The sequence below is a fragment of the Rhinopithecus roxellana genome, chromosome 2 (assembly GCF_007565055.1).
Source record: "Rhinopithecus roxellana isolate Shanxi Qingling chromosome 2, ASM756505v1, whole genome shotgun sequence".
Classification (NCBI taxonomy): Eukaryota; Metazoa; Chordata; class Mammalia; order Primates; family Cercopithecidae; genus Rhinopithecus; species Rhinopithecus roxellana.
The window spans coordinates 17,633,815-17,646,728 of NC_044550.1; the positions used below are offsets into that span (position 1 = coordinate 17,633,815).

The window sequence follows — 12,914 nt, forward strand, 5'->3', positions numbered from 1 at the left end:
CAACCTACAAAATGGGAGAAAATGTTTGCAATCTATCCATCTGACAAAGGGCTAATATCCAGAAACCACAAAGAGCTTAAATAAATTTACAAGAAAAAAAAAAAACCATCAAAAAGTGGGCAAAGACATTTCTTGAAAGAAGACATTTATGCAGACAACAAACATATGATAAAAAGCTCATCATCGCTGATCATTAAGAAATACAAATCAAAACCACAATGAGATACCATCTCATGCCATGAATGGCAATTATTAAAATGGCAATTATTATCAGAATGGCAATTATTAAAAAGTCAAGAAACAATAGATGATGCTGAGGCTGTGGGGAAATAGGAGTGCTTTTACACTGTTGGTGGGAATGTAAATTAGTTCAACCATTGTGGAAGACAGTGTGGCGATTCCTCAGGGACCTAGAACCAGAAATACCATTTGACCCAGCAATCCCATTACTGGGTATATACCCAAAGAAATATAAATCATTCTATTATTAAGACTCATGCACACGTATGTTTATTGCAGCACTATTCACAATAGCAAAGACATGGAACCAACCCAAATGTCCATCAGTGATGGAATGGATAAAGAAAATGTGGTACATATATATCATAGGATACTATGCAGCCATAAAAGGAAATGAGGTCAGGTCCTTTGCAGGGACGTGGATGAAGCTGGAAGCCATCATCCTCAGCAAACTAATGCAGGTGCAGAAAACCAAACACTGCATGTTCTCACTTACAAGTGGGAGCTGAACAATCAGAACACATGGTCACAGGGAAGGGAACAACACACACTGGGCCTGTTGATGGGGGGATGGGAGGGAGATTATCAGGACAAATGGCTGATGCAGGCAGGGCTTAACACCTAGGTGATGGGTTGATGGGTGCAGCAAACCATCATGGCACATGTACACCTATGTAACAAACCTGTACGTTCTGCACATGTATCCCGGAACTTAAGGTAAAAAAAAAAAAAAAAAAGGAAGTACCAGATTAAATATACCTTTCTCTAGGAATGTAAAAAGAAATAACTCCAAGACCTAAATAATTTCAATGAATTGAATATATTTATTTATTTATTCAGTAAGCATATTTAGACTACCTACTATGTCAAGTCCTGCTATCAAGTGCTGAGGTAAAAACTCAATACAAAGTGTTAAAAAAAAAAAAATCCACCCCCAGTTCTACATAGAGGTATGTACAGCAGTGATACAATAGCCCAACAAAAATGAAACTGTGCAGAGATGACATCTAAACTGCTTCTTCAAAAATATGAAGATGTCCACTGAAGAAAGACAAGCGGATAGGAAGGAAGAGCCCAAGAGGCTGGAGGGCAGGTTTGGACACATTGTCTGAGAACAGAAGGGTTGGATGAAATCCCATTTTTGAAGGGAATCATAAGGCGTTTTTAGGCATAAAAATGAGTCATATTCATACTTTTGAAAGATAATTCTGGCAGTACTATATAGAATATGTTAAACAGGAGAATGATTGTTAATAAAAAAAGTTTATGAGCAAAGAAATGCTAAGCAACTGAATTAGTCCAGTTCCCCCCCCCCCCCAAGAAATGTCTGGATTAATTTTATTACATTGTAATGGTTTGCACTTTAAATGTAAGGATAATACTAAATTTCCAGTTGGCCATTGTTCTCTTCTTCCTTTTAGGCTTTTTGAATTAAAATATTAAGAAAGCGATTTGCTCAATTCATCTTGTCAGAATTTATAGCCAAATTCATAAAATGTGCAAACATTTTATAAGAAAGTTTACAAGGTATGTTAATAATTACATTCATGCATTATCAGTGTACTACCTTTTTAAAAAATCACTTTTGATTCTATAAAGTGAATTAAAATGCCTTGTATGTTTTCTATTCAAAAATAAAAGTGACATTAAATGACATTTTAGAGGCCCATGTTGAAAATGAGCTAATAAAGCCAATTAATCCATACTAAATATTGAAGAAACACGTTTCCTCTTTTTGAAAGCTACAAGACACTAAATTCACCGGTTCCCTTATATTAAAATTTTCAGTTTAATTCTTTAAACTAGTGCTCTTCATGGACAAATACAAATGTTAGCACTAAGAGCCATTTTGATACCCAGAACTGAAAACCTCACGCACATGGACATCAGAATAAAAAATGATGCAAATATTTAATATGAAGTGACTTTTGGCATCTGCGTTCCCTGAATAGAAAAGAGGGTTCCTTTTATGTCAGGCATTGCAACAGCCAGAATGGGACTTTTATGAATTCAGGAGTTGACGCACACTGCATCTACTCTGAGAATAATAACCATGTTAAACTTGGAATTCATTAAGTATTCTCTCTCCATGGTAGTAATAAGAAATAACAACAACAAGAATAATAATAATAGCTAACACTTACGTAGCTTTTACTCTGGACCAGGCACTGTTTGAAGCATTTTCTATTTATTTTATTTATTTTTTTAACAATTATTATTATACTTTAAGTTCTAGGGTACATGTACACAATGTGCAGGTTTGTTACATATGTATACATGTGCCATGTTGGTGACCAATGGAACAGAACATAGCCCTCAGAAATAATACCACACATCTACAGCCATCTGATCTTTGACAAACCTGACAAAAACAAGAAATGGGGAAAGGATTCCCTATTTAATAAATGGTGCTGGGAAAATTGGCTAGCCATAAGTAGAAAGCTGAAACTGGATCCTTTCCTTACTCCTTATATGAAAATTAATTCAAGATGGATTACAGACTTACATATTAGACCTAAAACCATAAAAACCCTAGAAGAAAACCTAGGTAATACCATTCAGGACATAGGCATGGGCAAGAACTTCACGTCTAACACACCAAAAGCAACGGCAGCAAAAGCCAAAATTGACAAATGGGATCTAATTAAACTAAAGAGCTTCTGCACAGCAAAAGAAACTACCATTAGAGTGAACAAGCAACCTACAGAATGGGAGAAAATTTTTGCAATCTACTCATCTGACAAAGGGCTAATATCTAGAACCTACAAAGAACTCAAACAAATTTACAAGAAAAAAACAACCCCATCAAAAAGTGGGCAAAGGATATGAACAGACATTTCTCAAAAGAAGACATTCATACGGCCAACAGACACATGAAAAAATGCTCATCATCACTCGCCATCAGAGAAATACAAATCAAAACCACAATGGGATACCATCTCACACCAGTTAGAATGGCGATCATTAAAAAATCAGGAAACAATAGGTGCTGGAGAGGATATGGAGAAATAGGAACACTTTTACACTGTTGGTGGGACTGTAAACTAGTTCAACCATTGTGGAAAACAGTGTGGCGATTCCTCAAGGACCTAGAACTAGAAATACCATTTGACCTAGCCATCCCATTACTGGGTATATACCCAGAGGATTATAAATCATGCTGCTATAAAGACACATGCACACGTATGTTTACTGCAGCACTATTCGCAATAGCAAAGACTTGGAATCAACCCAAATGTCCATCAGTGACAGACTGGATTAGGAAAATGTGGCACATATACACCATGGAATACTATGCAGCCATAATAAAGGATGAGTTTGTGTCCTTTGTAGGGACATGGGTGCCCTATTGTGGGGAGGGAGCAAGGGGGAGGGCAGCATTAGGAGATATACCTAAGGTAAATTAGTGCAGTTTTATAGCTAGAATGCACTCAAGAATCAATCAAAACTTGGAAAATATGTAAGACAGATGGATCAAAATAAATAATGGTTAATAAAATAAAGTAGTAAACACAATAGTACATTTCTGATTTCTTAATAAGGTATATCAACTGGTTGAAGAGAGAGTGGGAGAGGACTGAAGAATAAACTCAAATGTCAAAAAATGACTTCTCCCAGAATCGAGTTTAAAGTTTTCTTAGGTAAGACTAGAAATAAAAAAATTCTCTCTGTTAAAAGAATATTTAGCTTTCAGAGTAAACACCCAGCAGTGGAAAAAAGAATAAACAACAACAACAACAAACTTATTCTGAGAAAGAGAATTTTCAAGGAATCAATTAAAAGAACTTAATAAATGCAGTGCTCCTGAAAAGAGAAGAGTCTCTGCCTGGATTAAAAAAAAAAACAAAAACAAGGCTAGGAGTGGTGGCTCACGCCTGTAATCCCAGCACTTTGGGAGACTGAGGCAGGTGGATCACCTGTGGTCAGGAGTTTGAGACCAGCCTGGCCAACATGGTGAAACCTCGTCTCTACTAAAAATACAAAAATTGGCCAGGCATGGTGGCGGGTGCCTGTAATCCCAGCTACTTGGGAGGCTGAGACAGGAGAACTGCTTGAGCCTGGGAGGCGGAGGTTGCGGTGAGCCGAGATTGCACCACTGCATTCCAGCCTGGGCAATAGAGTGAGACTCTGCCTCAAAAAAAAAAAAAAATTGTTGGCTTTAAAATATTATTCGACAATTTACTCCAACAGATATTTATTGAGTAGCTACTACATGCCAGGCATTAGGAATATAAAGATGAATAAGGCATCTTTATTCATCTGCTCTTGAGGAACTTATATTCTAGAGAAGAAGATAAATTCATGAACCAAGTATTTAATAACTGTGACAGATGTAATGACGAAAATCCACAGAAGACAAGGAATACAGAGAGTACTGGCATTTCAACTAGAATGGGGCTATATGAGGGAATGTTTCCTAGAGAAGACAAAGTAAAAATTAAATCTTAAAAGATGAGTAACATGGCCAGTTCAAGAAATGAGAAGACAATCATAGCAAAGGAAACAAAATGAGTAAAGGTCTAAAGATCACTACAAGCACAGTGTTTGTGAGGAGTGACAAGTGGCCTTCAGTTATTGTAACACAAAATAGGAGACAAGAAGTGATGGAAAATGAGGCAAGAAAGGTTATCTAAATCTTGGAAGGCCTTGTTTGTTTTTCCATTAGAATAAGTTTGGATTTTATGATTCTTAAAGCCGGGCACAGTGGCTCACACCTGTAATCCCAGCACTTTGGGAGGCTGAGGTGGGTGGATTGCTTGAGCCCAGGAGTTCGTGACTATCCCTAGCAACTTTCCAAGATCCTGTCTATACAAAAAATTTAAAAAGTAGCCAGGTATGGTGGTGGATGCCTGTACTTGGGAGGCTGAGGTGGGAGGATCACTTAACTCTGGGAGGTAGAGGCTGCAGTGAGTCATGTTCATGCCCCTGCATTCCAGCCTGGGCAACAGAGCAAGACATTGTCTCAAATAATAATAATAATAATGATAATAATCATTATAATACAGTTCTTAAGCAGAGAGGCTCATCAGAATCACGTGGGGGGCTTGAAAAACATACATATTTAGACTCTACCTCCTAAAGATACTAATACTCCAAGTTTAAAGAAGGGGACAATGTATCCGCATTCTCTAACAATTTCCCTGGTTAATTCTGTGTATTACATATAGATTGAGAGAATGTCTACAATAGTTTGGACCTAAACTGAACTGAATGAGAAAAATGGGTTTCAAAAAGGAAGGCAGAAGAAGCTTGCCAATCTATAATGGTACAGTTTAAAGAATTAAGAAAGAAAGGCAATTCATTATAGAAAGGCAAAAGAAATAAAAACTAACAACTCTGACTATATTTCCAAATTAAGTTATGATAGAAAAAATAAGAGAAATATGGATTAAAATAAGTTAAAAATTCTGAAGATCTTGACTTTAAATTTTCTAGATGCATATGATGTATATACTGAAACTTACATCCTGAAAATTCTTACACTGAAAAAAGTTATTTTGTTGTAAAAAATGTAGAGGAGGTAAAAGAACATAGCTATTAAGAGAGTAATGTTTAGGCCAGGTGTGGTGGCTCATGCCTGTACTTCCAGCACTTTGGGAGGCCGAGGCAAGCAATCACTTGAGGCCAGGAATTCGAGACCAGCCTGGCCAACATGAAGAAACCCAGTCTCTACTAAAAATACAAAAATTAGCCAGGCGTGGTTTCAGGCTGATGTAATCCCAGCTACTTAAGAGGCAGGAGAATTGCAAATCACTTGAACCTGGGAGGGGGAGGTTGCAGTGGGCCAAGATCGCACCACTGCGCTCCAACTTGGGCAACAGAGCAAGACTCCGTCTCAAAACAAAAAGAGAGAGTAAGGTTTAAATCCTGGCTTCACCATGCATTGTGTGACCTTAGGTAAGTTACCTAAATCTTTATGTGGACTCAATTTCTTCATGTGTAAAATGGAGATAACAATACATATTTTATAGGATTCTTGAGTATTAATTACATAACATATATAAATCACTCAGAACCTGGAACATAGTATAGAGTTAATAAATATTAACTCTTACTGTTAATGTAATCCTTATCATTACTCAGGAGGCTACAGCAAAATGATTCCAGAGTTTAGAAATAAAGTTACCTTCACAGTAAGGATAATTAGACTCAGCACAGAAGGAATGAATTTTTTTTTTCTTTTCTTTTTTTTTTTTTTTTTTTTTTGAGACGGAGTCTCGCTCTGCCGCCCAGGCTGGAGTGCAGTGGCCGGATCTCAGCTAACTGCAAGCTCTGCCTCCCGGGTTTACGCCATTCTCCTGCCTCAGCCTCCGAGTAGCTGGGACTACAGGCGCCCGCCATCTCGCCCGGCTAGTTTTTTGTATTTTTTAGTAGAGATGGGGTTTCACCGTGTTAGCCAGGATGGTCTCGATCTCCTGACCTCGTGATCCACCCGTCTCGGCCTCCCAAAGTGCTGGGACTACAGGCTTGAGCCACCGCGCCCGGCCCAGAAGGAATGAATTTAAGTTATAGATATACTAACCAAACAAAGGTCTCTGGCTCTGTAGCTGAGGAAACCTGGGGAAACACTCAAGTCTCATCAAAGACTGCATAAGCTTTTTAGAAAATGTGATCAGGAAGGAGATAAGACAGCAAAGAGCAAGCAAATATTTCCTCAGACGATCAGAGACCCTCCCCTTCATACTGGAGGGACTCATTACACTGTAGTCTTAATTTTAGACCACAAAGAATAGCTCAGTCCACCATTTACTAGGATAGACAAGACTAGAGGACATTCAATCATATCCAGCTTTGCTGTGAATAAAATATTTTATATTAGAAACAATTACCTACATTTTAAGATTACGCTTAAAAAAAGAAAAAAAAAAGTGCTCTGCATACAAGGTAAGAAAAAAGGGAGAAGGCCAAGGAGTTGACAGTGTTTCTTTAGTAAGCAAGAGAAACAAAGTCAGTATCTTGAATGCCAAGCATTTGTGCTGTAGGCAAAACGGGCCTTCTTGATGACTTAGGTAAAATATTCCTTGAGATTAAGTAATTCTTTACTCCATCTGATTACCTTATTCTAGTGATTTCTTTAACGACCCTCTTGATTCCCAGACTGTGCTCAGAGAGCGCAGGGACTCTATCGTATTCATAGTAATATCTTTAGTACCCCCCACAGGACTGGTTTTGCCTCCTATACTTAGACTTACCAAGAGCCAGTTGTTTTTGTTCCTAAATGTGTTTGCCAATTGTACTTGTTACTATAATTTCAAAATTTTAGTATTAATTATGTTCACAGATGAACTGTGAAAGAGTGTGGAAGAACTGTTTCTATGAACATTAAGTAGGTTATAAAACTATCGAGGCTTCAAACAATACTGGGGCCCTAAAAAGCCTCAATAAAGGTGAATCACTACAAAAATTTGGTATCAAATTGGGTGTGGATAACATAGTTTAAATGATTTTTCAAAAAGAACTCTAAAAATCTGTCAGGGATTTTAAGCTATAAGGAGTTTAAGGATTACAGAATCTTTATTTTCTATCCTATGTTACGCTAGAGTATATACAAAATCTATATGGAAACGATACTAAAAGGGGCTCAGCCCTACATCCAAAAATGGGTGAATATGCATTTCAATGTTTTAAATTACATGTTTGATTTATGTTACTATTAATTCCTCTTAATCAATCAACTAGTGATCATGATGAATAAGAAGGCTTTTACTTTCTAAGAAATTATATGGTAGTTATTAGATTAAAAAAACCGTACAGATTTACATGTTGAAAAATTGCGTTTTTCATCTTTGCACAACGTATTTCAATTAACTGTCCATTTATTTGTCAGTATTCCCACTAAATTATAAATCCCTTGAGAAAAAGGATCATGTCAATTCCTAGTTTAATAGTGCCCAACACTTAGTAATGCTCAATGAATAGGTACTCTGTATTGTTTACATTGAAAAAAAAAAAACATGAAATTTTCTTTTAAAAAAAATCTGAAATCTGAGTATTATGTGGCTGCTTAATACCAATTAATAATAAAATAGTGTTACTTACATAGAAAAGACAAATTCTTACCAATTTATAGCTCCTCCATTACACTTCTTCATAAGCAATGCTTTCCAACATTGATGAGTGGATTTAATAACTTCAAGAGCAAAAGCCTAGCTCCAAACAAACAAATAAAAAAAAGACATCTTTAATATCAGTCACATTGTTATACTAACACAAAACTAATCTTGTGATGACAGTTAACTGCTAAGAGCATGAAACTCCAGAGTTAGGCAAAGTTTGGTATAAATTCTGGCTTCCTTATTTGTCAGCTGTGTGACTTTGGGCAGGTTACTTAAGCTTGCTAAGTCTCAATTTCTTCATCTATGAAGTAGAATATAATAGGAATAATCTACATCAGGGTTGGCAAACTAGGGCCTATGGGTAAAATCCAGCCTAACCCCTGTAAAGTTTTACTGAACAGTCACATTTGTTTGTGTCTGGCCTACGGCTGCTCTAGTGCTGCAAGCACAGAGTTGAGCAGCTGTGACAGAAATCATACGATCTGCGAAGCCTAAAATATTTTCTATATGACCCATTACAGAAAAAAGTTTGCCAACCCCTGATCTAAGTCACAGAGTTGTTGAAAGAGTAAGTAAGATGACATGTGTGAAGTGCTTAACCCAGTACCTGGCTTGTCTTATGCACCCATTAATTTCAGCATCATCAAAACTGCAGGCGGTCTAAATGTAGTTTTTCAAAGTAATTTTAGACTATCCACTGTCTGAAAGTAGTACATCTCCTTGACATTTATGACATTGTCTAAAAATGCATAAGCAACAACAGATACACCTCTTGTTGGATATACATCCAGTAAGAACATCTAAAGAAAACTTGCTTTATAATTCCAAAGCAGAAAGTTCTGTAGAGTTTTTTCCCAAAAAATGTTGCTTGTTTTCCTTATGGAGAGTTCCTACTGGTTAGTTCAAACTCCTTTCTTCTCCAGTGATAACTACACACATTATGATAATAAAGAAACCAAAGAATCTTGGGAACTGAGACACAGTAATAATGGGAAATTTATCCTCTGAAAAGAGAATTTCTCTCAGGTCTTCTATTGCCTGTGATGGAGGACAGCTTATATCTTAACGAGATAGTGTTGGGTGGGGATCTCACTTCAGATACAGGACAAGAAATCTAATACATTATCTGATTATGTAAGGATAGATTTTTAATCCAATTATTTGGATAAGTGTGATTATTTAGAACCAATTTCAATACCTGCTTAAAAGGGTTGCAAGAAAAACCCAGAATAAAAGAAAGGAGCCATCTTTCCAACCATGTTAAAGAGGCACAAATTAATTCTTGAGTTATGCCCTGCTATGGTTTGAGGGGATTTGTCCTCTCAAACCTCATTCAAATTTGATCCCCAATGTTGGAAGTGAGGCCTAATGGGAGGTGTATGGATCATGGGGGTGGATCCCTCATGAATGGCTTGGTGCCTCCTCAGAGTAATGAATGAGTTCTTGTTCTGTTAGTTCCCACAAGAACTGATTGTTAAAAAGAGCCTGGGCACCTTCCACCTTTCTCACTTGCTTCCTCTCTCACCCTGTGGCATGGCTGCTCCCCTTTTGTCTTTTGGCATGATTGGAAGCTTTCTGAGGTCCTTACTAGAAGCAGATGCCAGCACCATGCTTCTGGTATACCCTGTAGGACTGTGAGCTAAATAAACCTTTTCTTTGTAAATTACCCAGCCTCAGCAATTCTTTCATAACAATACTAAAGGAACTAAGGCTCTATATTTTAAATAGCAGTTGTAAAAAGTAATGCATAAAATAATTATTTTCTGTAGAAGTTGTATAAATGACCTCATCTTTATACAGAAAAGAATTACTATTTGTCAAAACAAATGAAAACCAAAAACTACCTCATTCTTTACAAATTTGTGACTTGGCAGACTTACCCTGAGGCAATAAGGAGACACAAAAATACTATATAGGTTTGAAATTTCAATTATCTCAATAATAAAATGTAAATTTTTTAAAGAAAAAATAATGTATAAATTTTTAATCCTTTCAGGAAGATAATTTAATCTAAAATAATAATTTTATATTTACATTTAATAATCCCAGACAAAGCCCTCAAGATTTGAAGAATTCTTTTAATGTGCCTTCAAAAAAAAAACACTGAGTCCAGCAATCAATTCTTTTACAGCAAAATACTCATCATAAATTTTAAGTTTTCATTAACATGCCTTATTTCACTTATGAAACATACTTACTGTTATCCACTTAAAAGTTGGTTTCAAATATTCAATTTACCTAGTGGTAATAACTTTAAAAAAAATTCCATGTTTTAGACTAACTCCTTGGCCTATTCTCTCCATTTATGTCATATTAGAGATACTTTGTGGTAACTCTGTGGTATTCTAATAGAAAAATCCTATGACAGTAAGATAATTCAGGTGTCCTTTCAATTGTTGAGCAGCTTAGTTCCGTCGTGGTAGAATGAATACTTAGGAGGGAGCGCCCTATGGATTTATATTAAGGGTGCGTAACTTTCTCCTCCACAAAACAGTAAATAGAAAGTTTTTCTATGTACACAATTTGCAAAATTAGACTGATTATGAAGTTTGTTCATTTTCTAACATGTAGGAGCTATAGACAGACGGACATAGATATTTTTCAGCCTTGGTGATTCACTTAGAGAGATCTTCTGAAGCAAAATTTAAATAATAAAATAATGTTTTTAAATATGTAAGTCAGTAAAAAGCACTTTTCTTACCATACTATATATACATATTCACATAAGAAACTCCCCAAGTGAAATGAGTATTGTACGGGAGGTACATTTTAAAATAAAGATCCTCATCTTCACCTTGTTTTTGAATTCTCCATTAAAAGCAAACTGGTTTTCTGGTTTTCCATCTGGTACCTTATATAATCTAAACCAATTAAGAGTAGCTTCCAGGTAACCTGGTTTGAACTTCTCAACATCATCAATATCTGTAAAGAAAAAACAAAAAGATGTTTTGTTAAGAACCGAAATTCATTCCATTTAGTGGCAGAGCATTGGACTGAGGGAGCCAGGAAACATGGGGCCCAGTCTAACCGGCAGCACAATTGAGTATGATACCTAGAGCAGCATCACCATTGATATGTGTATCACCTTCAGACTTTTGTGTTTTCCTATATATAATACTATGCCTGCACTCTACAAACATTTACAAAGCATCTTCAGACAATGTGCTATGTATGGGGAATAAATGGATGGATACAACAAAGTTCTTTTCATCAAGATACTCAGAGTTTTTAACTCAGGGAAAGAGACAAAGAGATAAATTGCAATTAAAATGCAATGAGATTTTAACAGAGGTAAACACAAGCAATGTTAATGTCATAGAAGAGGGAGTAAAAGAAAGCATTATAAAAGTGAGAAGTACATCACTAACTGGACAAGAGGGGAAAAAGTAGAAGGAACAGCACACATAAAAGCACGGTACTATATTTTAGAATATACAAAGATGGTTCTGCATGGCTAGAGCATCACTGTTAGGAGGGAGGGGAGAAGGAGGAAACACCTAGGAGAAGCCAGTCACTGAGGATCATATACACAGTAATCTCCCTTTATCCACAGTTTTGTTTTCTGCAGTTTCAGTTACCTACGGTTAACTGAATCCAAAAATATTAAATGGAAAATTCCAGAAATAAACAATTTGTTAAGTTTTAAATTGCATACCATTCTGAGTAGCCTGATGAAATCTTGCGCTGTCCTGCTATATCCTGCCCAAGACATGAATCATGCCTTTGCCCACTGTGGCCGCATTCTATATACTATCCGCCATTAGTCACTTAGCAGCCTTAGTTAGCAGATCCACTGTCTTGGTATGGCAGTGCTTGCGTTCAATTAACCCTTATTTTGCTTCAGAATGGCCACAAAGCACAAGAGGAATGGTGCTGGTAATTTTATTACAGTATATTATCACAGTATATTGTATTGTATACAATCTATTTGTTACAGCATATTGCTAAAATGATTTTGTTTTGTGATTAACAAAACAAACAGGGATGTTTTGCAAAAATTAATAAATACTGAGTTCCTTGAATGTACGGTTTTCTTATTTAGAGGGGAAAAAATCTTTTAGTCTACTGACAGTGAGTATCTAGAAATGCAATTTAATCAATGCCCAAGATAAATAATTTTCTAGGCCGGGTGCAGTGGCTCACGCCTGTAATGCCAGCACTTTGACATCACCTGAGGTCAGGAGTTCTGACCAGTCTGGCCAATATGGTGAAACCCCGTATCTACTAAAAATACAAAAATAATTAGCTGGGCATGGTGGTGCTTGCCTGTAGTCCAAGCTACTCAGGAGGCTGAGGCAGGAGAAATGCTTTAGTCCAGGAGGTGGAGGTTGCAGTCAGCCAAGATCATGCCACTGCACTCCAGCCTGGGCAACAAAGCGATAAATAACTTTCTGTTGCTTAAATCTGATTTACGACTTCATCATTGTACCTTACTCAGACTATCATTTTCTGTTCCATTGTATATAACTGACATAAATCATATAACTTTTATATGATTTTTGTTACTTAACTCACTCACTTCCAAGGAGAAAATGAATGCTAATTATCTAATACCTATCTCAGTCTAGGAGATTTTCTCCCCAAAAGTCATAAAGAGGACCCATTAAGCAAAGACAC

At 36.5% G+C, this 12,914-nt stretch overlaps 1 protein-coding gene across 6 annotated transcripts in view; it reads right to left on the minus strand.

Moving 5' to 3' along the window:
- PPA2 (inorganic pyrophosphatase 2) overlaps positions 1 to 12,914 on the minus strand; it is a 110,661-nt gene that overhangs the window by 20,462 nt on the left and 77,285 nt on the right. For 5 of the 6 annotated variants that reach the window (XM_010371549.2, XM_010371546.2, XM_010371548.2 and 2 more), the window contains 2 exons: positions 11,092 to 11,219; positions 8,302 to 8,387 (listed from right to left, as the gene is read on the minus strand). In XM_010371549.2, the coding sequence (XP_010369851.2) occupies positions 8,302 to 8,387; positions 11,092 to 11,219 (214 nt within the window). Of the gene's footprint in view, positions 1 to 8,301; positions 8,388 to 10,364; positions 10,930 to 11,091; positions 11,220 to 12,914 lie in introns of those variants that run through there. The other variant, XM_010371547.2, reaches the window with a different exon arrangement.